This window comes from Furipterus horrens, unplaced genomic scaffold, assembly GCF_987537825.1.
Source record: "Furipterus horrens unplaced genomic scaffold, mFurHor1.1.pri manual_scaffold_5, whole genome shotgun sequence".
Taxonomy (NCBI): domain Eukaryota; kingdom Metazoa; phylum Chordata; class Mammalia; order Chiroptera; family Furipteridae; genus Furipterus; species Furipterus horrens.
The window spans coordinates 151,194,861-151,220,923 of NW_028327175.1; the positions used below are offsets into that span (position 1 = coordinate 151,194,861).

At 39.7% G+C, this 26,063-nt stretch overlaps 1 protein-coding gene and 1 pseudogene across 1 annotated transcript; one reads left to right on the forward strand and one right to left on the reverse strand.

Moving 5' to 3' along the window:
- Positions 1 to 1,942: 1,942 nt before the first annotated feature.
- Positions 1,943 to 13,978, reverse strand: MRLN (myoregulin). The gene is made up of 3 exons (XM_090279296.1): positions 13,866 to 13,978; positions 3,932 to 4,047; positions 1,943 to 2,467 (listed from the first exon to the last, which is right to left on the reverse strand). Exon 3 carries the CDS (start codon positions 2,445 to 2,447, stop codon positions 2,307 to 2,309), a length of 141 nt encoding a protein of 46 aa, XP_090135422.1. The 5' UTR covers positions 2,448 to 2,467; positions 3,932 to 4,047; positions 13,866 to 13,978; the 3' UTR covers positions 1,943 to 2,306.
- A 3,076-nt stretch (positions 13,979 to 17,054) lies between these two features.
- On the forward strand, positions 17,055 to 18,957 carry LOC150010112 (rho-related GTP-binding protein RhoC pseudogene; annotated as a pseudogene).
- Positions 18,958 to 26,063: the final 7,106 nt, after the last annotated feature.

Genomic DNA, 26,063 nt, shown 5'->3' on the forward strand with positions numbered 1-26,063 from the left:
TGACAACATAGTGTAGAAAAAAAATAGGATTTTCTGTTACAGCAAATGCTCAAATAGTTTAACTCTGTTTGGCTTATAGCTAAATATCCAACACCACTGAAAGGTTAAGTACAAGCCAGTTAAGTAATAAGTCTCAAAGGTCCTAGGTTCTTTTCACACTCCATTAGGTCTCTTATGAAACTTGTATTAATGATTGGGCAAAATCTGAGGAGATGGTTATCACATGGAAGAAGTCAGAATGTTGTGAAGCATGTGTATCCAATGTAGAAAGTCAAAAAGTCTAAAGGACAAAGAGAATGTTTTTCAAAAGCTTAAAAAGCAGGAATTCAACGGTTATATTTTAACACAGTTAGAAAGTAAGGAATCAAGAAAACAGGGGAATAGAATGCACTGTCACATTAAATATGAGGTCCTGACCAGTGTGGCTCGGTTGGTTGAGCATCGCTCCGCAAAGCAAAAGGTCGCAGTTTCATCCCAGTGAGGACACTCACATGGGTTGTGAGTTCTGTATCCAGTTGGGCGTGTGGAAGAAGCAAGCAATCGATGTTTCTCTCCTTCTCTCTCTCCCTCCCTTCCTCTCTCTCTAAAAGTAAATAAATAAAATAGTTTTTAATTGGATATGAGAAAAGGGTAAACAATCTTGTTTATTATAAAATGTTTTCAAATGTGAAATAAGAAAATAAATAGGAGCAATATAGTAGTATTCCCATTATCTATGGTTTCCTTTTCTACTTTTAATTACAAAGGATCTACTTACCATGCTCCAAAAATATCAAATTGAGAATTCCAGAAATGAAGAATCCATAAGTTTTAGATTGCGCACTGTTCCAGAGAGCATGATGAACTCTCTAGTGGTCCTGCATGGGACGTGAATCATCCCTTTGCCAGCATTTGCATGCTGGGTACGCTCCCCACCCATTAGCCACTAAGAGCCATCTTGGTTATCAGATTGACTGTGGTGGTATCACAGCGTTTGTGTTCAAGTAACCTTTATTTTACTTAATAATGGCTCAAAATGCCAGGGTAATGATGCTGGCAATATGAATATGCCAAAGAGAAGTTTTCACTTAAAATGCTGCTTCTTAGAAAAAAGGTGAGTGCAGTATAATAAGCTATTTTGAGAGAGGCCACATTTGCATAACTTTTATTACAGTATATTGTTAAAATTATTCTATTTTATTATTAGTTATTGTGTTCATCTCTTACTGTGCCTAATTTATAAATTACACTTTATCATAGGTATATATGTATTAAAATATATAGTATATGTAGAAGTCAATACTATCTGTAGTTTCAGGCATGCACTGAAGGTCTTGGAACAAATCTCTCACAGGAAAGGAGGGACTAATGTATTAAAATACAGCCATAGGGTCTTGAATAAAATATTATGGTGAAAAAAAGTTGAGCTCTGCAGATTGGTTTTTAAGCACACTTGTCCTATTTACCTTTGGAGACAACATGATATTGTGGATTGTGAAGGACCAAGATCTGGTTCTACCACTTCCTAGTTATGGTCTCAAGCTAGCATAATTCTTCCAAGGTTCAGTTTCTTTATCTATAAAATGGGGATAAAAAACACCTACCTCCTAGGATTATTGTGAGCCTTACATTAATGACATACTGCTACCTACACACAGATGAAATGTGTTTATAATAAAATAAGTACAAATTATTGGTATATTGTATAAAAAGATCACTGTCATGTTAAGCTATGTGTTAAAAATAGAACCATATAAAATTTCACTTAGGTATGGATTCTTAAAAAATCAACTTCATTCATATGACACCTACAAATTTTAGTCAGTTTACCAAATAACAATCATGTTAAAAATCAGAAAACTTTATGACTCAGTAGCATAGATTTTAGGGGGGAAATTCTACTCCAATTTATGGGAATGTTTTATAAACCATAAAGTACTAAACAATACACAATATTGGGTTTTTAAAAAAATTTTATTTATTTTTAGAGAGAGGAGAAGGGAGGGAGAAAAAAGAGAGAAACATAATGTGTGAGAGATACAGCAGTCGGTTGCTTCTCACACACCCCGACCTGGGGACGTGGCCCGCAACCCAGGCATGTGCCCTGACTGGGAATTGAATGAGCGACCCTTCAGTTCACAGTCTGGCGCTCAATCCACTGAGCCATGACAGCCAGGGCCAGTATTGTTTTTATTGTAATGTCCTGTTGGTTTTTAGAATAATTGGAGATGTCATCAAATTAAAATCATTCAACACACTAAACTACAAAGTTTTATTCACAGGCATTTAATATGAAATTTACTTGTAAAGTAAGGGAAGTCAGCTTTCTAAGAAGTTACAACAACATATATAATAGACAATAAGTCAACAAAGATAACAAACAAAATTTTTAGAAGTCTTCCCACAATTTCATCTTCCAGACTTGTGGGTGTAGTAGTAGAAATTAATATCCAGTTTGTACACGTCATATCCAAAATGCTCCTGCTTCCTAGGGGAGAAAAAGTGAGAAGTATCCTTAAATGAACACATAGTTCTGATTTTTTTAACTCAATCTAATATTTGTACTGCAAAGAAATAGTGATGAAGAAACATATTTTAGGCGAGATTCAATGTATTTGTAACCAACAAATAACTAAAATGTTTTACTTCTTAATGAATTAACATATTTTTTATCCACTCATTCTGGCTACTTTATGTCATGATCAAATTTTTCTATATGCCAAACTTGCCTTTCTTTCTAAAGAAAACCAGTTCAACCTCTTTGTAAGGAATATAAATGTCTAATCACTGCTGTACACCAAAACTAATATAATATTGTATGTCAACTGTAACTGAAAAAAAATTTTTTTTTAAAGAAAAGAAACAGCTCAAGTAACTATCGGAATAACTATTCTCTTTTTGTGTTATCAGTATTTATGCAGTCTTAGGTGCTAAGTCATTTACAATTTTATCTGCTAAATCATTTAAAATCTTATCTGCTAAGTCATTTACATTATTTTACAATGGAATTAGTGAAATTATTATTCTTCCAACCCATATAGTTGGTATTACCAGGAAATGAAAATTTGAAAACACAGGAAAAGGCAGGTAGAAAAATATTTTTTAAGTTTAAAAAAATGAAAACTTAAAAAAAAAAAACCAAATTTTTTTTTTTTAATCATCTTGATCTTTCCTTCAAAATCCTCTCTCTCATATTCTGGTCATTTATTAAGATATCAATCAATTGCCTCCACATTTTAGTGTTAATTAAACAGCTTTAAAATAGCTGGAATTTTAAAACATATACTAGAATTTGTAAAAGTATAACTTGTGGTCGGTTTAGCATACTGTTGGAACATTTTACCAAATGTCAGTCAGGTAGAAAGTTTAGAACCATTCTTAACTACTTTTACAGGAATGCAAGATCAAATAAGTAATTTTCAAATGATTACATCAAAGTCCCCTATATACTCAACTTAAAAAGAACATCAGTATTTTTTTTAAGTGGCAAGATTAGGGTAGTGCTATTTTCACTCAAAACCCAAAAAGTCAGGTTGATTTTTAGGAGAGGAGAAAGAAAGAGGGGGAGATATATATATACGACTTATAGAAGTGTAATTTTCACCCACTTTTAGCAATCTTGATTAATTTCTGTAATTACTAGCCCATTCCTAAAGGAAAGACTCATGCCCCAAACTATACAGCAATCACTAGCAAAGAAAACACCTAGTATATCCCCTATATTCAACAATTCCTTTTGCCTATGTTACAGAAACAAGAGATAAGAATAATACATGAGTTTATAAAGTGACTTTCTTTCTGTCCATAACCTCGCAGCCTCCTAATTGCTTCCTTTGTGCCCTGAGGGGTACCTTCAATGTTCTTCAACAACAGTAAGAGAGCGGCTCAAATAAGAAGTGAGGGAAAGACCAGACAATTGGTAAAGATTGAAGAGGAGAAACCCATTTCTTACCTGACTTAATCCCAGGTTGTGGCAGAGGACACTGCTATTTGGTTTTCTCTCTTTCTGCTCTCGATAGAACAAAGTACATACATTCAGCACAGGTGGTCTCTTAGCAACTTTTGTTCCTGGGTCAAAGCACATTAAAAGGTTTTATTGGCTAGTGAGGTAGTGTATAAAGTTGAGGGACAGGGAGCCTACATAGCAAAACTCGAAAATTACTATCAGAGAAGTCAGGAAGGAGATGTTGAAGAGTGGACTTTGGAAAATATGACACTTTAATTTCATTTTACCACAAATTAGTATAGCTCAGAACTGTACATTTAACAGAAGAGTTAAACTGAATTCTAGGATTTTCCTGGCAGGGCAAACATTCACAACACTTTTTAAGAAAACAATTCTTGGGGGTGGGGGGATGAGAGAAATGTTTAGTGTACATACTTTTAACTAATAAATAAGTCCTGGAGATTTAATGTATAGTACAGTGATTATAGAAAAAAAATCTATTAAAACATTAAACTTGCTAAGAAACTAGATTTTAGTTGTTCCCGACTCTAAAAGAAATGATAATTACGTGATCCAATAGAGGTATTAGGTAATGCTTGTACGGCAGTCATAATATAAATGTATCAAATCAATGTCACACACCTTAAACTTATACAATGTTGCATGTTAATTGTAACTCTAAAACATTCCCTGAAAATTATTTTAAAGATATTTGCTTCAATATCTACCATGACAACAAACAAAACTTCTCTGTTTACATAAGAGAATATAACTGATTAATCTGTATGTCTATTATAAATTCTACAAGTTTTAAGATTTTTATTACAAGAGGCCAGACTATAAAATTTAGTCACAAAAGGAAGACTGATTTTTGTCCAATGAGATGATGATCATTATAACTGTGAAATAATAGAAGCACTGCTTAGAAAATTGTTAAAACATTTAAGATGATTGAAACCAACACCTGTGATCACCCATTACAATCTTAGGTATATACCCGAGGAAATGCATGAATATCTACATCCAGGACACATATCCAAACACTATCTGTAATATCTTCAATCCAAACTCTCATTAGTAGATAGATGATAGATAGATAATAAATTCATATAATAGATTTTTTTACAATAATGAAAATTAAGCTACAGCTCCACACAAAAACAGAGCTGATGTTTACAAGTATAATATTAAATTGTTTAATATAAAGGTATAAAAGAAAACACGCAATGTGTAAGTATACTCACATAAAGTAGAAAAACAGTTAAAAGTACATGATTTACGAAACAAACTAATAGACACAGGACAAACTGATGAGGAGTGTGAGCAGATAGGCAGAAAAAGGGAAAGAGATTAAAAAGTACAAACTTCCACCCTGGCTAGGCAGCTCAGCTGGTTGGAGCGTGCACCAAAAGGAGTCGTGGGTTCTGTCGCCAGTCAGGGCATTTACAGAAAACAGTGATCTGCTTCTCTCTCTCTCTCTCTCTTTCTCCCTTCCCACTTCTCTCTCTCTCTCAAATCAATAAACATAATCTCGAGTGAAAATTAAGGAAAGATATTACAAACTTCCAGTCATAAAGCATGTCATGTGGACAGAATGCATGAGGAATATAGTCATTATTATTGTATCATAATAACTATGTACAGTAACAGATGGTTACTAGATTTATTGTGATGATTACTTCATAAGGTACATAAAGGTTGAATCACACCTGAAACTAACATACTATTATATGTGAACTATAATTAAAACTTTAATTAAAAAAGTGCACGGTTTAGTGGTATAGATACGGGTGGCAACAGTGTAGTGTTAAATTCATCAAAAAAAGCAAGGCATTGGCTACCATAAATTCGGGATAGTGGTGTCTTCAGTGAGAGTAGGAGAAGGGGTAGGTGGAGGTGGGGAGCTTCCAGCAAAGCCTCGTTTCTCATCCTCGATGTGGTGACACTGCCAGTCACTTTTTAACTACTTGTTAAACTGTAAATAGAAGTTCTATGTGCTTTTCTGTATGTATGTTAGACTTCACAATTGAAATATTTTAAAAAGAAAACAGGAATAGTACAATGTGAAAGGTGGTCGTAATGGTTGAGTTTGGGTAATTTTTTTTTCCTTTTGCTTTTTACATTTCTCGTATTTTCATTTAAAAGAATGTTGCTTATATAACTTTAGAAAAGTAAAGGAAGTAGTCCTATGACTGCTAGCCTTCTTCCTCCCCATATATTAAAAATAATGTATGCTGATTTTATTTTTGTCAAAATAATCATTTAACAAATGATTATAGCCTGGTCTTTTGTAATAAATTCACTCTTTTGCTAAAGAACATGTTCTTGTCTCATTCAAAATGCCCATGAGAAACAGAATGTGCATGATACCTGTTTGGTTCTTCCCCTTGATGTTAGACCTGTTTGTAAATCTAAATCATTGGAAGGACACAAAGTGGTATCATCACATGATTACAAACACACTCAGATTCTACTGTGGGTTAAAATTATGAGTATCACAGTACTTTGATTTACATTAGCTAGAAGCTCAGTAATCGAATGTTTTTTTATCTGGAATTTCAGGGATATTCTTTTGGGGGAAAATTACTTAACAGCAGCAAATTTTAAGGAAAAAAACTGTTACTGGATAAAACATGCACCAAAAATATAAATAAATTTCAAATGAGTTAGGACACTTTTGAAAGTATGATAATACATAGTGTGACTATCTCAGGACCATGGTCTTATCTTGACTGCAGTATTAAAAAAACATAGCTAAAATAATATCACCTCCAATTTCTGTAATAAGACATCATAGGCTGTTATGGCCCCAATATATTTCATGTTGAAATTTCAGATGACTGCAAATAATTTCCCCTCCCATTTTTATGCCTTTACTGACTTTTCCCCCACTCCTATTTCCAGAAGACACAAGGAATCAATTTACTATTTTATAGAATGTTGTACTAGAAATAGAACTCATATTCTCTTACCAGGTTTTTAAAACTTCTCTTTATTTTTTCTTTTGTTTTCATCAGCATTCCAAATGATCTACTTCAAACTGGCCTGTTCATTGTTTATTGAATGGTTGAACAGTGGTATCCCACAAAGTCAATTGGACAAATAGAGAGCAGGAGTAACCCTTGGTCTCTGGGAGTTGAACTTCATTGAATTCTCCATTCTTCAGCCTGACATCAGCTTGTAGGCTCTTTTATTTAAAAGATTTTATTTATTTATTTTTAGAGAGAGGAGACGGGAGGGAGTAATAGAGGGAGAGAAACATCATTGACATTGTTGTGTGAGAGAAACATCGATCAGTTGCCTCTCACACATGCCCCAACTGGGGACCCAACCCACAACCCAGGTATATGCCCTGACCAGGAATCGAACCAGCAACCTTTGCTTTGTGGGATGGATGCTCAACCAACTTATCCACACTGGTCAGGGCAGCTTGTAGGCTCTTGATTAAAATCTTTACAATCATGATTTTATGTAAAACAGGGTTTCTCAAATCAACTCTGACTCCTGAGACCATAAGAAGAGTGCATTACCCAAATGGCTTTGTGCCTTTGCAAAAACAGAACAATGTAAAACAAACTAAAAAAAAACAAAAAACCCTCTATTATATAAAATCATTCCTACTATTTATTTCTACTAAGACATCACACCTTTCACAATTTCTCTCAACTTCTACTATTTCCTTTTACATATTAGGCATGGATTCTTGGTCGAGAAAAATTGTAGTCTCTTTTTCAATCAAAAGAAAAACATTTTTCATTGGAATCAAATTTAGTCTTAAACATGAGTCATATTTCAGAAATATTTTCTTTATTGACAAGAATGTGCTAATCCTACTTCTTGTTTCCATCAATATCTAATGGTCAGGAAAATACTGACAGAAGTTCCCCTGAAACACATGTTAAAAAATAAAACATAACTGAAATCTGTCCATTTTTGGTTAATAGGTCACTTATGTAAAGCATAATAATGACCCTTTATTTGAGGGTCAAGAATGTGCCGGGCCATGTTACACACTATCAGGATAGGGAGAAGCTGCCCAGGCTACTCATCATTCCATGTTGGAGCCTAGATACTACTAACCTGGAACTCCAGTCCCCAAATGCCACCCTTTCTCAACTGCATGGATTTATTAATGTTTTCTAATGAGAAGTCATGTTTGAAAAGATCTGCATTACAATGGGAACTGACTGTACCAAAATGAAAATATCCACATGTAATTATCAATGGCCACTCTTTTTCTTTGGTCCTGGCTCCTTTCTGCAAACGTGAACTGCTGATTGAACAGCGAGATGCACAGTCTTGCACTTCCTCTCTGAGCCTAAAGACTCTGAGTTTGCCAGAATATCTTTACAACAGCAGTTGTTAGATTATTCACGTCAAAACAATCTGCTCTTTGGAAATGGAACATTCACAAACCACCACTAGGAAGTTATTCTCTAGCAACCAGGTTAGCTGAAAGTACAGTTTTTAAATCTTTTTTTTTTTATATTCCTTTTCTATCTGCAGTTTTATTCTTGTTTATTTTTAGTTCATTATCTATCCACTGGTCACTTATGACTGACAAGTTTCTCCCCTTGATCTCAACTTTAGCTGGACAGAGAAATAACGAGCGTGCTTTTAAGACATGGTGGTTGATGAATGGGTCTGGATTTAGACTAATGGGGTTGGGTTCAGATCTGACACTTGCCATGAGAACTTGGACAAGTTACATTAACTCTCTGTGCCTCAGCATGTCTTTAAAATGGGAGTGATCATAATACTATCCTCTTCTTAGGGTAGTGTGAGAATTAAATGAGCTAATAGTCGTGCCTAGCAAGCAAATATTTAATAAAAGATGATGACTATTACTATGAATTACCATTTAGCACATTACCTCCTAGATGGTACCCTTTGAATGAATCATTCTTTTCAGGTTCTTTTTAAGCACCTAAACATACAAAGCTGTCAACACCTGCTTATCCTTTGAAACCCAATGTTGCCTCCTCTGTGATCCACCCCAACTTCCTCAGGTAGAATTTAGTACTCACTTGGCTATAATGTACCGCAGCTCACTACACTGTATTATGGTCATTTGTATGTACCACCCCCTTGGTAGTATCTATCTTCCTAGAAAGTGGGAATGGCGCTGCCCATCCTGGGTCTCAGTGCCTCATAACTGTATGTACAGTAGAAGCTTTCTTGAAAGATCAAATGACAATCACAACAAGAAAAACACATACAGCAGTGGGCAAAAGGAGAATTATAGTTTTGAGTACACGAAAGAATTTATTCTTGTATTATGTATTTGTATTATTTGTCTTCTTATTGGTATAATTTTGTATCCTTGCTCATGATTTATCTTTTAGGTAATGATGGCTGGTAATTTAACCTACTTTTGCCCACCCCCATATAGTGTCTATTTTTCCCAGCAAATATTTTAAAATTAAAATCCCAAAGTTGGGTGCTTTTAATTTGTTTATATATGGAAAATATATCTTTCCCATAAAAGTTATGTTCAATAAAATTATCTTTTAGAAACTTGAGAAATCACATGGTAATTATGTTTTGTTGATGTTTCCATGTCTATTTTATTTTCTTTCTTTCTTATAATTAGGGAACCAAGTCAAGCTTTTGGAAAGCAACAAAAATTTGGCACCAGCCCTACAGGTTTCAGGATAGGAGTGTCCTGTGGGGATGGTTACCACTTCTATGCCATAATGGAGATTTGTCCCCATAAGACTCCAGAAATGGATGCTGGTCTAGCAGGGCAGGGGACATAAACTCCTGAAATCTGAGATATTCAGAAGTTAAATGAAAAGCTGGGCATATTTAATGGTTAATGGATTTTGTATATTCTGTAAATTTCTAAAATTTGAGTTCAAGTTGCACTTTCTGAACTAATTAAGGCTCCGTATGATTCTCCCAAAGCTGAATGATGTAAGAAAAGAAATTTAACACACATCTGAAAGATTAATTCATCATATGAGGCTTCTATGAGAGAAAGCTTGAGTGAGAATCATTATAAATAGCACATGGCTTTATACTGAAGTGATTGCAGGCATGATTGTTGGACCTTGTTCCCTGATTAAAATATGATTTTAAGGAAATTTTTCCCTTTCCAGCTAAGAAAAACAACAATAGTGACAAGTCTGAACTACTACAGAAATGTTGGCACTGGAAAAGACATTTGAGATTTTGTAAACTTCTTATTTGACAAATGAGGCCCATAGAAGCACAGCACTTGTCTGAGATCACACAGCTGCTTTTCTTCAGAGCTACTATCATAAATGCCCCAGCAATTTTTCAAAATCTCTGATAAATTGGATTCTGCATTTCACAAGACATGGCCATTTGGAGATATTCTACCTTCATCACCTCCCAACTTCTTTGATTCAAGCCAAGTGAAGACCAGAGAATCTAGAATAAAGGAGGTCACAAGTGAAAACCAAAAACCTTGGCCAGGTACACTCACAAGACACAGAATTTGACAAAGTGGACTTCGACTAAAAACACACTTATGCTCTGTCACACATGGTCAGTGGAGTGGGAAGAGAACGTAGATTTTTGGGACCAGATGGAACTGGTTTTAGATCCTGGTTCTGACTGGTATTAGATCTGTATCCTTGGCCCAGGCACTTAACACCACTTGCTACCTCATCTGGAGAATCTTGATAATACCTGTCTTACAGGAGGTGGAGAGGATTGTATTCATTACTACAGCTAAGAAGGGCCTACATGCGCTTTGATTTTAATCTCATAAAACCTTATGAGGTGAGTGATTACACTTCTATTTCCTTAGGTGGAACGATGGGCCTCTACATGCTTTGATTTTAATCTCATAAAACCTTATGAGGTAAATTATTAATACTCCTATCTCTGAGAAGTTAAGTAATGCTATTCAAGATCACACACCAGGGATGACCAGAGATTTGGAGAGAGATCCGTTTGGCTCCAAAGCCTTAACCACCACATTACCTCAGGACTGGACAAAGGTAACAAAAGAGCCCAGCATGCTGCCTGATCCTGGAAAAAATAGTGATTAGTACGATGAAGGAGCAGAATCAGAAAGATGGCCCCTTCCCTGCAGCCAAAGTACAGTTAAAAAATATGAGTAATCAGGTGGATGAGAAGAAAACCTGATCCTCCAGAGTTGTTTTCAACTCTCCCTCTCAGGCTTTTTTTCAGTGTCAACACCTGTCCAGAGTAAACCTACCCAAGCCATCTACGACCATGCCTCAAATGTTTTAAGTAAATATTTTTGGCCCTAAAATGAACTATTTTTCTACACATGAACAAACATCTCCTCTTAATCACTCATTACCAAGACTCCCGAAGGCTGAGATTCCCTGCTACCACATTCCTGCCCAAATAGGAGATTGGGCATCGCCCCTAAGAAAACTGAAATTACTCAGTTACGGGCACTTAACATGAAGAAATATTCCAGAACCAAAATAATCGAAATGTCTTCAATGTTCTCCCTGCCAAGTTCGCCAGCCCTCTTTGAATGACAGCTGTAGTGCACCCTTACAAGGCCCAATGAATAGCCCAGGGCACTGGCTGGGCCCCAGTGCCACCAGGCTTCAACAGGAAGCCCCAGCACAGCAGTGCCTTCCATACCTCATCCTTTGGGGCAACGAGGAGTGGGACTGAAGGTGTTTGTTTCTCATCTGCAAAGCTTGTACCTCCAAACAAGTGCCATCGCAGGTTTGGGGCTAGTGAGTGGAGGAGAGCAGAAAATCTCTGGACCTGTTTCAGTTCTAAAAAGCATCTGCCAAAATCTTTTAAACTATCTCCTTGGACTGCAACACACACTCCTTTGCATTAACTCATTGGTGGTGATTTTTTACCCACTGAGGTACAGGTGTGGCATCTGAAACCAGTTACATGTTACTTGGAAGTCGAATTTAGCTGAGAAGACAGACAGCTAGGATGGAGAACACAACTTCCAGTTAAATAAAAGTCTGTGACCTCCTTTTTGGCAGAATTATTTTTCCAGCATTTAGCACAGCATTTTAGAACAAAATAGGTGTTCGATTTTTTAAAAATGTGGGATGGGAAAAGATGAGCTGTGACTCTAAGGTGATGTTCTTCTATGCTTCACAAGCTGATTACTTAGGATGTGAACACAAGGAGGAACCCTGTAAATCAACGAGGCATTTTCTAAGAATGTACGGCCTTCCAAGGGGAAGTCTGCTTGTTTTTGCTAACTTTGGGGTGTGAAGGCCCTGTGGACTTGTACTGTATCATAATGCAGTTTCCTGCCTGTCCTTCTCATGGATCATGAAACGAGCCTATTCTGACTCATATCCTGATGTCTTCTACGTACAGAGCCCATTGACCCCTTGCGAACTTAATACTGTGTCTTGCACACACTTAGAATTAACTAAAAGTCTGCAGAATGAAAGCTTATAAAGGAAAACAAAAATCTCACCCTATCTCCTGAGTTACAGGGTGACACATTGGGAAGCGGGTTTTGTCTGAGACAACCCTCCTTTCTATCTCATCCAGATATAGGATCGAAATCTAGCAAGGCAGCAAATCAGTCCTTTGTAACCACAACCAAAAGAAAACATTTAGAATGCTGAGTATAGGAGAGCAGGTAAGTTTATTAAACAACAGCCTATGCTTTGAAATCATTTTTGCAAGCTTCTCCACCATTGCTGACCTTGGTTGTAGCCTCATGTCCCGAACTGCTGACCATACACCACCCTTCCACACTCCCATCCTCAGCAGTCACAGCATCCACACCATCCTGAGGATGATGTTATTAAGAGCAGCAAAAGCCAATTATTGTCTCAACAGCTTAGGCTAATGTTTTCCATTAAATATCACATTGAAGGCTCTAGGTTTTGACGTAAAAACAAATGAGAGATGATTAAGAAGATTCAAGGGCTGGATGTACTGGGGTGATCACTTCATAAATTATATAAATGTCCAATCATGGCATGGTACACCTGAAATTAATATAATATTGTACAGCAACTATAATTTTAAATAAAATTTAAAAAAGAAGATTCAGGAAAAATTCAAATGAAGGATTTTCTAAATAATGTTACCATAGTTGGCCACGTATATACATTATGGGTAAACCCCACTACCCCAGAGAGGCTGAGTACTTGGGTAAGGTCACACAGTTCGTGAGTGGTCCAAGCTAGGGCTCAATACCAAGAGAACATCTGCCTCCTTCCTATTCACTGTAACACCTCCCTTATACGTTTCATCCAGGAGCCCAATGCGCATGTTCAAAGGCACTGGACATATGTAACCAAAGCAGAAAGCTGTATTGGTTTATAGTCCTGAAGAAGGACCAGAGTGTCAGGTTTCATTTCTGCTCACAGGGAGTGAGCTGGGCAGTGGCCTTTCTGGGCGTCAGGGTCCTCCTTTCCAGACAGAAAACACAGTGACCTACTTTGCAGGACTCTCAGAAGCAACCATTACAGAACGGCTTCAAAGACAAAGACTTTGCCTAAAATCACAAGAGGGCAATAAATCTGTGTAACAAGACGGGTGCTCTCTCTAATCCAAATCTCAAATACAGAAAAATGACGAGACCCAAGTCTCCTGTTCAACACTCCCCTGCGATACTTTCCATAAGTAAAATTTCTCTTTGAAATCACATAAATTCTCTATTTGGAAAGGAAACCCAGGCAGATGAAAATATCAAGCACAGCCACAAAGCTTCTCAAGTAATTTAGGCATCATTAACCCCTCCTTCTTTTCCTGCCTTTATTAAGCCAGAAGGAAATGGAAAGAATAGAATGTTAATTCGTTAATTTATCTAATAATCAGCCTTATACAAATTGGAGAGATATTAAAATGCAGGGAGGGGAAATGTGCTTTATGAATCTAAGTTTTAACTTACTCTACTCTCTCTCTATTAGAACCAAACAAGAGTCATACTAAAATTTCCTCCTCTATCAACATTGTAAAATCCCCTATTTTTTAAAAAATCAAAACTTACTGTTCAGGGATTCAATAAGCGAAGTCCAAAGTCAAGGAAATGATCTCTCTCTTTTGTGAAAAACACCATATGCTCTTTGGTGGATCAGGAGCGTCACTGGGCTGTTATTAATAACTGGCCTAGAGCTTTATGAAGAAACATGAGCCAGAGCATTACAGGAGGAGGCAAGTAGAAAGGAATTGACAGACACAGGTGGGATAAATTATGACAAAATTATACTTAGGCCCACACAGGAGCTCAAATACCCCATGAGGAGGGTGTCAGCTCTTTCACAATCAATAGATTTTATGTCAAACACTCTAAGAGTTCGACAATCAACTAACAAAAATATCCTTAGTGTTTAACTCTCTTGAAAAATGACATGATTCATTTAATGTTATACTATCCTTTGTTCTTCTTAGATATGCTTTCCTGTGAATATCTGAATATCTTCTCAAATTTATACATCTTCCCCTTGTTTAAATTAACTTCCCCCATTTTTAAAATATATAAACAAATGGATTTTCAAGCCCTGGCTGGGTGGCTTGGTTGGTTGGAGCATCATCCCATACACCAAAAAGTTGCAGGCTCGATTCCTGATCAGGGCACATACATAGGTCCATAGGTTAAGGGTTCAATCCCCAGTTGGGGTTCATATGGGAAGCAACCAATCGATGTTTCTCTCTCACATCGATGTCTCTCTCTCTCTCTCTCTCATCTTCTCTAAGATCAATGAGCACATCCTCAGGTAAGATTTTTTTTAATGGATTTTCAAGTGTTCATTATCAGTATTTTGAGATTTTTTTGCTTGTAAGCATATCAGCCTCTCTCCCTTAGGGGTCCTAAAGCAATTTCTGGAAGTGTGTGTGTGTGTGTGTGTGTGTGTGTGTTGTGTGTCGGGGACAGGGAGATGGATCTTGGAAACCTGTAGAATTGAAGTCTGAAGAATGAAAGTATAATACTGACCTGGCTACTGCTTTGTAGAGGCTCTCCCCTTTTAAAAAGCTGTGTTTCAAAAAGTCCAGGTCTATGCCTCCACTGCCCCAGCAATTGACATCAAATTGTTTGGACCATTAAGATTGTATTTTCGGACCTAAACTATATTAAATACTGGCTCTGTACAAAGTGTTTAAAGAAAACTGATGATAAGACAGAAGTTATTGAAATATATAAAGATATTCATTGAAGGGGAAAATGCTTGTGAAATTGCCTCATTCTGAAGGTTCCAGTTGCCTGTCACCCTGGCTCAGGCCTGGTAATTGTCCTTTTTTTTCAAACTAAACCTTTTTTCAACTAACTGCTAGGGGTGGGGAGGCTGGAACACCTTACTACAAACCTCATACAGTGGAGTGTTATTCTGCTGAGGCAATTGTCCAAAAAAATAATAATAATAAAGTAAAAAACCTGTTTAATAGATGGGTGAGAGTATATAGAGTAGGAGCAGAACCTACATTTCTTTTTAGTACTCTGGTCAGTTTAAAATTTTTGAGTATCCACTGAACACATACACATTTATAAAACTTTTTCACAGACTATTATAAATATATTATGTTCATTGTATAACACAAATAGAATTTTTTTAAGATAAAATTTAAGAATAAATAAACATCCTCTTAGCACTACCAGTGGGTCCCTGGGACACGAACACCCCAGGCAGATGACTGGGGAGTGGTTCAGACCACAGCTTCACCATTTATTAGCTATTGTGGGTTGAATTGTATCTCTCAAAAAGATATGTTCAAGTCTCCACTCCCCAGTCTTAACTTATGAAGGCGGGCTTATTTGGGAATGCCATGTGACAAAGAGCAATGTGTCTGCCAGCCAAGCCTCCCAGGACTCTCAGGCAACTCTGAGATCGAGGCCCTCTGCTTGGCTTTTTATGTGATGCATGGAAATCTCAGAAATTCCAAAGGACTTAAGCATTCTCCTAACATGGCCCTTGATGTATGGGGAGATGGGGCCCAGAGATTCCAGTGTTTGAGCTGTAGTCTGATGTCTAGTGAAACCTCCTTGAACCAGGCAGAATAGATTTGACCTCCTTAAGGAACTCAGCTAAATGGGAGAGATAAGTAGATAGCACATTCAACAATTTCCCCAAGCCTACCATGTCTTGGCTCTGAGCTTGCCAATGCCATTCCTTCTGTCTAGCAAACTTTTCTTCCCCTAGTTCCTCACTGGAAATTGTTGTCTATCCACGACTTCCTAGTTGCAACACTACTGGGAGGGCTTTTCCACATCCCAGTCTGGATTCCTTGACCTGCAGGTGTCCTCCCAAAACACCCTTTGCTTATCTTTTCTGTAATGCTTTTTTGCCTCTTCTCCCCAAATGAACATAAGATCCTAAGGACCATGTCTAGATCTTGGTTCCCATTGTCTGTCCCATTCCCAACATAGAGCAGTCCCTCAGATACTTGGAGGTGTGCACAGAGCACAGGGGAGACTTGCTGATGAAGGAGGTGATGCTCTGGCCAAATGAAGAGGAGTGGTAGAAATTTTCCAGGGAGCTGCAGGGAAAGGCATTCTGGGAGATCCCTTCACAAGAGCAAAATGATGGGAAGGAGGGGAGTGGACACAGGTGGGGTAAGCTGCACGTAGCTTGCATTGCTGGAGGATAAAGAACAAGGCAGAAGTGGCCAGAGATAAGACTGATATGAAGCAGCAATAGATAAAAATCTTTAATATTCTGTTTCATCCCTTCTGAGCAGCTTAACTCCAACCAAGTTTATGCCTGTTTCCTCACCTGCAAACTGCAGATCATAACAGCCATCTTCACATAAAGTTGTTCCAAGGATTGAGTTAACATGTGGGGAATATTTAAAAGAACAGAGTAAGAACTATAAAAGTTCTTGCTATTTTATTATGATAAAGACTTCATTCTATAGGCAAGATGGGGGCTGATGTTTCTATTCTAAGCAGGGGTGCCATGAAACCAGCTTCCATTTAGAAAGGCTTATGGAGTTGAGGTTAGTGAACAGGTCCTGAGGCCAGAAAAGCAGCTGGAAACTATTTGCTACAACAGCCCAAGAGTCAACTGACTTGGGGCAGGAGTGAAGAGGATGAGCGGGATTAAGCAGCATTTAGCAGGTACAATTGGCAAGATTTAGTGTCGGTTAGAATTGGGTGGTGAGAGACTGCAAGAAATTCAAGGTGCTGCCCAGACAAGAAATTTGTGAGCACTTTCTATGTATCAGGCACAGAGCTAGACTCTTAATGCCAAGAGGTGCTGAGGAGCTGGTCCAGGGCCATAGTGAGTGAGCAAGTGGCCAAGGAAGACTTGAAACTCTCTCTCCAGGTGCCCAGTTTCTGCACTTTCCAACACACCCCATTGCAGTAGAGAAATGGGGCCTTCTCAGGGATAAAACATCTGCCTTTCACATCACAGCTCTTAACCCATAAAGAGGACCGACAAGGAAAATTCAGGCACTGAGGTAGGTGAGAGGAAGACTTGAAATTCCAGGGCCTTTCATGTTACAGAAACAGGGGAATCCAAAACAAACCCCAGAGTTTGCGACTGGGAGATAGGGAAAAGGAAGCAGCTTTCAGGATGCCTTTGTGTGCCTGGGGCTAGTGGCTGGAAACTTTGTTGCACAAAGATCTGCTTTGAAACTTCCAAGGCCCAGGAAGATGGGAGGGGTCTTGGACCGTGAGATGGTAGGGAAAGAGCCTACAGAGCCTGCGTAGGGTTCTGTGAATGGTCAGAACTGGTGGCTACACCCACTGCGTCAGAGGACGCAGTCAGAGATATATAAGCAGCTGTGGACATTTTAGTGCGGGCTCCCTCCACGTGGCTTGGAGGAGGGAGCTCTCCAGGCTGCTTTAGGAAGAGGCTCTCACCATGCGGTTTTGAGAAGGAGAGGAGATCCATGCGGTTTGCAGGAAGAAGGCAGTTTACAAGGAGGCTGAGAATCTAGGCGGTTCTGCATTGAGAGCTGGAGGGCACCACAGCGCAGAAAGGACCTCCCCAATCAGAATTGAGTGATTGGCAGCTACTGGTAAAGCTGAACTGTGTCTAGGAAGTAGGGAAATGGTGTTTCTGACTTTCCTAAGACTGGCCAGGTCTGGGAGGGGGAGGCAGGACTTTGCGTAAATAAACAATTCTTTATCTTTTCACCAAACTCTGGTATTCAGAGTTATAATTCTGGCGGTGGGCAATCGGGCCCCTAACTAAACAGCTCGTGGGTTCTGTTTCAATTGAAGTAGCCCAGAGGTTCTGTTACATTCACACTAAAAATAAACATTTCTTACCTCAAGCCACCTCACACTGGCAAATTCCTTTTATTCAATGCATTTTGATGTAACGTGTGTTATACAAACTTGAACACTCTGCCTCTCACACCAGAGGCAGACCTTTCGCGTTTATGTCTTAACTTCCCAAAAGTGTTGCAGCCCAACACTGCCACTGAGTGTACGAAGTGGAAAACAGAATCTCTGCCTCGGGCACCGGCCTCACAGCTAACGGTGGCTGCGAGGGGGATCCTAAAGAAGCTGGCGATTGTGGGGGAGGGGCCTGTGGGAGGACCTGCCTCCTCATTGTCACCAGCAAGGACTAGCTCCAGAGGCCTCTGTACATCCCTACTGCCTCTGAGAACTACATCAGACTCGGAGGTAGACGGAAAGCTGTTGCAGCCGGCCCTGGGGACACAGCAGGGCAGAAAGACTGTGATCACCTCCAGCCTTTCTCTTACCCCGACAATGATATCCTTCTCATCGACAGCCCAGAGAGCCTTGGAAACACTCCTGACAAGTGGACTCTGGAGGTGAAACACTTCTGCCCCAACATACCTGTCATCCTCATGGGAAATAAGAAGGATCTGAGGCAAGACCAGCACACCAGGAAAGAGCTGGCCAGGTAAATCAGGAGTCTGTTCCATCCGAGGAAGGCCAGGACCTGATGTGCTGTGTCAGTGCCTTTGGCTCCTTCGAGTGTTCAGCCAAGACCAAGGAGGGGTGCGGGAGGCGTGCAGAGGGCCGCTTGAGCTGGCCTCCAGGTGCGCAAGAGGAAGTGCCAGAGGAGCTGCCACATTCTCTGAGATCCCCAAGACCTCCCCTCCTTCCTAGTGCCTGCCTTCTCAGGGGTTCAGAAACACCCCCTTTCCTCAGGCCCATCCTCTGAGGACTCCATGCTGAAGGCTCCCTTCTTCATTTCCCTCCAGCCCAAGATTGCATGGAGTTTCCCCAGCCCCCCAGCCCCATGGTGGTGGCGGCAAGTCCTTCCTTCCTCCCAGCAGGAGGAGAGTTCTGCTGCTGCCTGGGTCTGGGGCAGGGTTCTTGGCCCCCTTCGGCCTTCCCAAGGGGATCATCACACAGCAGCACTTGACACGCTTCTGGCTCACAGGAGCGGGTCTAGGGCAGGGGACTTGGAGGGTGTAACCCAGAGTCCGGGCCCCTGGTGTTTCTGCTCTGGCTATACTTGGTGGGGGGCATGAATAAAAGGCCATTGGCTTCAACATGTTTTAAAACAAAGAAATGAAAAACACTCTATGGAATTATGTATTTGAGCTGTTTTTAAAGTACTGTATCCTTTCCCCCAGTTTCATTTCAAGAAGCTGGTTTGAGGTTTGTTTTTTTTTTTTTCATTTTTGTTTTTGGTTTTTTTTGTTTGTTTAGGTAGCACCTGGCTTGATAAATGTGTGTTGAATGAGAGAGTCCATGAAGCTAATAAGAAAAATGAGCAAAATCCTCAAATAACATTCAAGAACCAACACATTCCCTCTCACAAATGCATGGCCCCTCCAAGTGCCCTTGGGGCGGCAGAAGGAAGTGTTCCTTAAACTCCAGGCTCCAAACATCCCTCAACAACACTGCTGGTGAGAGAGAGCCTGTTCCTGTTGTCGCTTAGTGGGACGAACAGGGTCCCAGGTGGCTGCCGTGTTGTTTGAAGAAGGGAGACTTGCTTCTCGCAGGACGTTTCTTCCAAGTGAAGGTAACCAACAACATGCACCCAAAGAACTGCTCTGCAGTCCTTGATAATATTTGTCAGGAAATTAACTTCCTGTCCTTAATCAGTCCAGTATTTTTAAAGAGATGAGACTGGCTTGGGCACGGTGGGGGACAGTAAGGAGGAAGTGACAAAGAGAGGTTATCAAGCTGCTGCATCGTGTCTGTGTTCTATCCGGCTCGGTTTTGGCCCAGTTTCAGTTTCTGGGCCAGTTGAGGGGGTTGTGTGACAGATGCCGGCAAGTGGTAGGAGCGTTCTGCCCTGTTTTCAGGCCTGCCAGACATGTCATCACATTTTCAAGGTGGGAACCTGATAAGAACAAGCACAGAAGTACACTGCTCCAAACGAACTTCTATCAAACTCAGAAAAATTCTGAAAGGTGATCTGACACCTTTTAGACACAGCATTCACACACCACTATTGCCGAGAAAAAGAAATGTCGGTTGTGAAGAACGTCATTGTGTTTTTGTAAAATTGCGTTTTCAGAAAGTGAATATGAAAGAGAAAAACTGAGAGATATGATGAGCTAATTTGACCTCTATCATCAGAATAACCCTGGTGCTGTAAAGCCATGGGAAGCAGGGATATGTAATAACAGCGCTCCTATATTGAGGGCTCAACTTGCCCTATGCTCAAAGTCCCTGTTGTAAGAACTTATATACAGAAACACATTTATTCCACCCAACTCTATGAGGAAGACAAGAAAATGGACTCTGAGTGGTGATGCAATTTACCTGAGGACCTCGGTGTCAGGGCCAGTATCTGAAATCAAACACTTAGGTCCCGGTGCCCATCCTCTCACCTAGCCTCTGAAAATATACATAAGGAGCTAAAAAAAAAAAAAGCCTCTTGTGATGAAGCATTTTTTTTTCCATTTTATTGAACCATTTGTGTTCAATGGACAAGATTAAATATGTGATGATCCTTTTAGAGTTCAGAGTATCAGAAATGTGCTTTGATACCCATTTTTTTTTAATCAAATTTTTAAATATCAAATGAACTGTTTATTCTGGTCTCCCAGTAACCAGACTGGACAAGAGGGTGAATCTTGGAGAAGTATAATTGGTAGAAACTGATTAACAGGAGAGATGAGTGTTGGCATCCTCTTTCTATACAGGCTAAACTTTCCTTCAGACACAGAAATTGGCTCAAACAAGCCCATTTATCATGCAAAAACAAAGAAAAATGCAACTCATGGTGCAGGCTCATGGGTATTTCAGCTCAAACCTGCCTTTGAGTTTGAAATGTGGGTGGTTTTTCCCTTACTTTTAGAGGAACTCTCAATGCATAAAATGGGTCAATAACATGGATAAACCCGCACTTTGTCTAAAAGGTAATAAAACTGTTTAACCATTAAGGATCTTAATGTCAATTCAAGGCACTTGTTTTCCCAATGCACACAGAGAGTAAGTCGGTCGGTCGGTCGGCAGCCGTCCGTCTCGAGAGACGATGGTGTAGCTTCTTAAGAGTCTATCTGCACCGCCGAGAATGGCTGTGCAGTCCGACTCGGGAGTGACACGGTATCTGTCTCCTCCCGTGTTGAATCGACATCTTGCGATGACGCTGGAGTGTTCTCTCCAGTGAAGCTGAAGCTACAGAGCCTGGGCAGGGTGATATGGAGGGTCTGCTGTTGCCCATGCAGCAGACCCCCCCTCTCTTCGCAGCTGAAGGGTCCAAGGGAAAGACGGAGTCAATACAGCTTGGCTTCAGGTGCGCCGCAGGAGTTGCCGGTGTTGACTACAACGTCAAACCGCCTTAGGGACTCCGGCTCCGGATTTTCTGTCGGGGTTTACTCCCTTAGCCTTTCCCCTGAAGAGGTATGCCGCAAGGCAGCAGAGGTTTTTTGGAGTCAGAGTTTTCCTTCTCTGATGTGCCCTGACTGGAAGATCGAACCAGCGACACTTAGCTCGCAGGCCGACGCTCAATCCACTGAGCCAAACCAGCCAGGGTCAGAGAGTAAGTAATATAAAAATAATCACTTGGTTTTTATTTGCTTTACAAATGAAATCACTCCTTTTCCCCTCCAAGTGTTTATAATCCCCATCTCAGTAAATCACACCAGTCTGAACTATTTTCTTTATGACCAAGGAAATCAGAGACCTCTTTTCAGATCAGGGTATGGAATTTGCAGAGAGGGTTCCTCAGATTAGGAAGGGGAGATGGTTGGAAATCTGGGTACCAAGAGAATCTAATCAAACTTTTGCTTGTTCCATGGCTCAATTGTCAGTGTCCTAGACTCTACTATATCAAATGAATGAATTTTACCCTTATCAAGAAGTTAGGAGGAGAGTAGAAAATGTTAGCAGTTCACCCCATCCTACATTTTTTAAGTTTTATTGAACTATTTGGTTCAATAGACAAGATTAAATATGTGATGATCCTTTTAGAGATGGAGTTCTGAGTATCAAAAATGTGCTTTCACTCTTATGTAGCCATTAAAATTTTTTTAAATTACTATTCTTAAAAAAAAATAATAAAACAAAATTACTGTTCTTGCTAGTGAGACAAGCATGTTAGAAGCTACTCAAAGGTCTGAAATTGGTCAAACAGGACATGAACCACACCTCAGAGCCAGACCCACAGGGGATTCACCTCTTATTCTGCATCTTGCCTTGAGTTTGCCCAGTTGTGCTTCTCAGCCTGGTAGCGCATTGCGTAACCTGAAGGCACATACAGGAGTCAATAACAACCACCACAGAGAAAAGCCCAGCAACTTAAAAAGCACCCCAAAATTGAACCTTGTATTTCCAGGGATTGAAAAGTCGAAGTACAATAAAGCCCAATGATTTCCTCTCCCTAATCACATGCTTTAACTCAGGGGTACTAATGGGGGTCTCACTCCACACCTGTTTAAGTATAGACTGTTTCTGCAGAAGCCTCATGACTGATGTGTCTTCTTTGGGACTTGCCCTAACCCTCTTTTGGTCCCAAAGTTCCATAAGGTCAACCCAAAACATAATGACAGCTACATCACATCTCAACTGAAAAATCAGAACTCTAAGGGACAGTTGCAGTCAGTGGCCTTTTCCAAGCGAAAGGGAGGCCCCGAGCACACTAGTCCAATTATCTGTGGAAATGAATATATGGGAACAAAGAAAATAAAGAAGAGAACATTCTCCTGTTTAACTTGACCAGGACATCAATCACTCCAATCCCGTTGTCCAGAGTCAACAACTTGTAAACCCATAAACTTAGGCTCAGTTGAGAACAACTTCCCATGGTGTTTCTCCTTTTGGAAGGTGGTGTATATAATACTGCTGCCTTCTTGCAAAAATGAGAATTTTCTGTGGTGGCAACTAGCATTCTTTCTCAAGAGTCCATTCTTCCTTTCCATTCTTAATTTCTCTTGATCCCCTCCTCTCCATTTCTGAAAATTTTATTATGAAAATGGAAAACATACAAAAGTAGAGACTAGTGTAACAAACTTCCAGGTATCCATCACCTAATTTAGGGAATCAACATATCACTTTCTTATTGTTAGCTGGACCTGTGCCAGAAACTTCCTGTCAGGCCTTGCTCTAAACGGAGCTTCAGTTTTCATCTCTCAGAGCTTTCTCCTTCCCCCTTTTCTCTTTCTCATGCATATGCACAACCTCTAGCCAAGTCCATCTTCCTTCATTCCACAAGTACCTTGTGCTAGGGATTCATACACTCCAAAGCCTGCAGGAACCATACTCTAATAACTTGTGTGGTGGGCAGAGTGACCACCTTGCTTGAGGGGGCAAGGCCCTGTTGCAATCTTATTTTTCAAGAGAAATTAAGAATCTTAATTTTTTAAAAATAAAAATCCCCATTTTAAATAAAAAACTATTTCAAATTTTCATAAACTGGAACTGTGTGAGGTGATGGATTTGTTAACTAACTTCATTGTGGTAATCATTTTATAATATGGGTGTTGCAGAAAAATGTATCCACACTTTAATAACTGGTAACTTGCTGAATTTATTTTGTTTTAGATTTAACTGTTGAGAAATAATGGCTGAAACCAGATTAAGTTTTGAACAAAGAAAGCTTATTTTGAAGTGCTACTGGAAGTATGAAAATGCAGGCGAAATGCAGAGACAGACTGACGGTGTGGTGTGGCTTACCCGCATGTGAATTAATTGGCCCTTTCTTTCTTGCAGGTACTGTAACTGGTGCCACTTACTTGAATTTCTTGCAGGAGCCAGCCTTGCCATGTATTCATCAGGATTTTCATGATGAGGACTTTTATTTCCAACAAGATGGAGTGCCTCCACATTACCACCATGACGTAAGGGTCTATCTTAATGAGAACCTGCCGAACAGATGGATCAGGCGAAGAGGTCGTGTAATTACCCTGCGCGTTCATCAGACCTCACACCACTGGACTTTTTCCTTTGGGGATTTCTCAAGAATAACATTTATGCTAAAAAACTTGAAACCATTGATGAATTACGAGTAGCCATTGAAAAGGAGTGTGCCCAGATACCAAATGAAATTATTCTTTATGTTTGTGATTCTGTTGCTTCGCGTTGCCAGCAATGTCTAGAGCAGAATGGTTATCAGTTTAAAAACAGGCGATATGTATAAAAAGTGCATTTATGTAGTTACTGTGAACTCTGAAAGGGAACTGTATGCTAATAAATACACTTTATAATCATTAAAATTGTGGATATATATTTTTTGCAATACCCTGTATATAGTACGTATATCAAATCGTTACTTTTATATGTCAATTATTTCTTCAATAAAGCTTGGGGAGGGGAAAAAAGGAAAATAAAACGTTACATTTTTTTCCACCTTTGGAGGAAATTTTTTTAAATGAATACTTCAGGCACAACAATTTAATGACGATGAGAGGTATCTAGCGCCCAGGCCACCCACCTGTAGCAGACCTGGGGCAGTGCATGACACGCCCTTGTCGCCCTGATTTCGCCAGACACTATGTACCTTGCCAGCAACCCTCATCTAACTTGGGGTGGCTACTCTTGGCTTTGCTGCCTCAGGCTTTCAAGGAAGCCTCATGAGCAATTCAAAAAATCCAAATGTGGGGCCTATTCTCCCCATAGGCACCTTCCACCAATAGATGGATCCAAGCCCAGCATCTCTGTCATCTGGGGGGATAATTCTGAGTCCCCTTCTAAATTCTTCCTTGGGGAGACCCACCCTGGGACTGTGCTCCAGTTGCCCACAACGATGACAGGCTCATCAACACCACTTTCACTGGTTTCACTTTCTCCACGTTCTCATTCTACTTCCCGGAATCCCCTCTCAAATAAGCTTCCTGCACCAAGTCCTTGTCTCAGTCTGTTTTCAGGGAACCCAGTCATCACTCGGATCGATGCTCTTACCTCCAGATTTTGTACATGCTGTCCCCTCTGTCCCTCACACTCTTCACCTAATTCCCACCTGTTCAACAATCTGCTTAAAGATCAGTTCCTCAGGGGGTCTTCTTGGACCTTTCCTCTCTTAATGCTGAGGGATCCTCTTGCACTGTTTCCACAGACTTGTAGACTCTAAGCTCCAAAAGGGAGGGAACTGGAGCATTCCTGCCTTCCACCACATTCCCAGTATTGTACACAAGGGCTGGCATAATTTGTGTTTTAAAAATATTTGGAGAATGAATGAAATTATATTGGAAATAAAGAAGTTACAATCAAAGAACCCAATACTCTATAAAGTTTAAAAATCTGCATCATTGGATCCTAATGACACTATGATGTTTGTTCACTGAGTCCTAATGACCCCATTCTCATTCCGATTTTGTAGGTGAGGAAACAAGCTCAGAAAACTGACTCATACCAAACTTGAATTCATTGGACACTTTCTACCTGGCTACATTTCATTACACCTTGAGTCTTCATGCCAGACATTAAAGTGCCTAATAGGTGTAGCAAGTCAGTTCCCAAGGTTAATAATTTCCCCATAGTTGTTCCATTCAGGCAGAGCTATTATCCCCAGGGGATGGGAGGGAGCACGTGGAGAAAAGTTAGTAAACTAGACTTAAGTTGAGTTTCAGGAGCTGCTTTTTTATAGTCCTTTAGGAACATTGGAAGAGCACAAACCTAAATCCATAAAGACTTCAAGCAAGTGTTTTAAGATATTGCATTTTTCATCCTTAGAAGTTCAATTTTTTTCATACTTTCCATTTTTCTCATATGCTTGTGCTTCCCTCTGCCTTCTTGAACACATGGAGAATGTTTATAATAGCTATTTTCACCTCGACTATTAATTCTTTCACATTGCACTTCCGGGCTGGGTCGGACTTTCTGTTTATCAAATGAGAAATTTTAAAATCAATTACTAAGATCTCTTTTTCA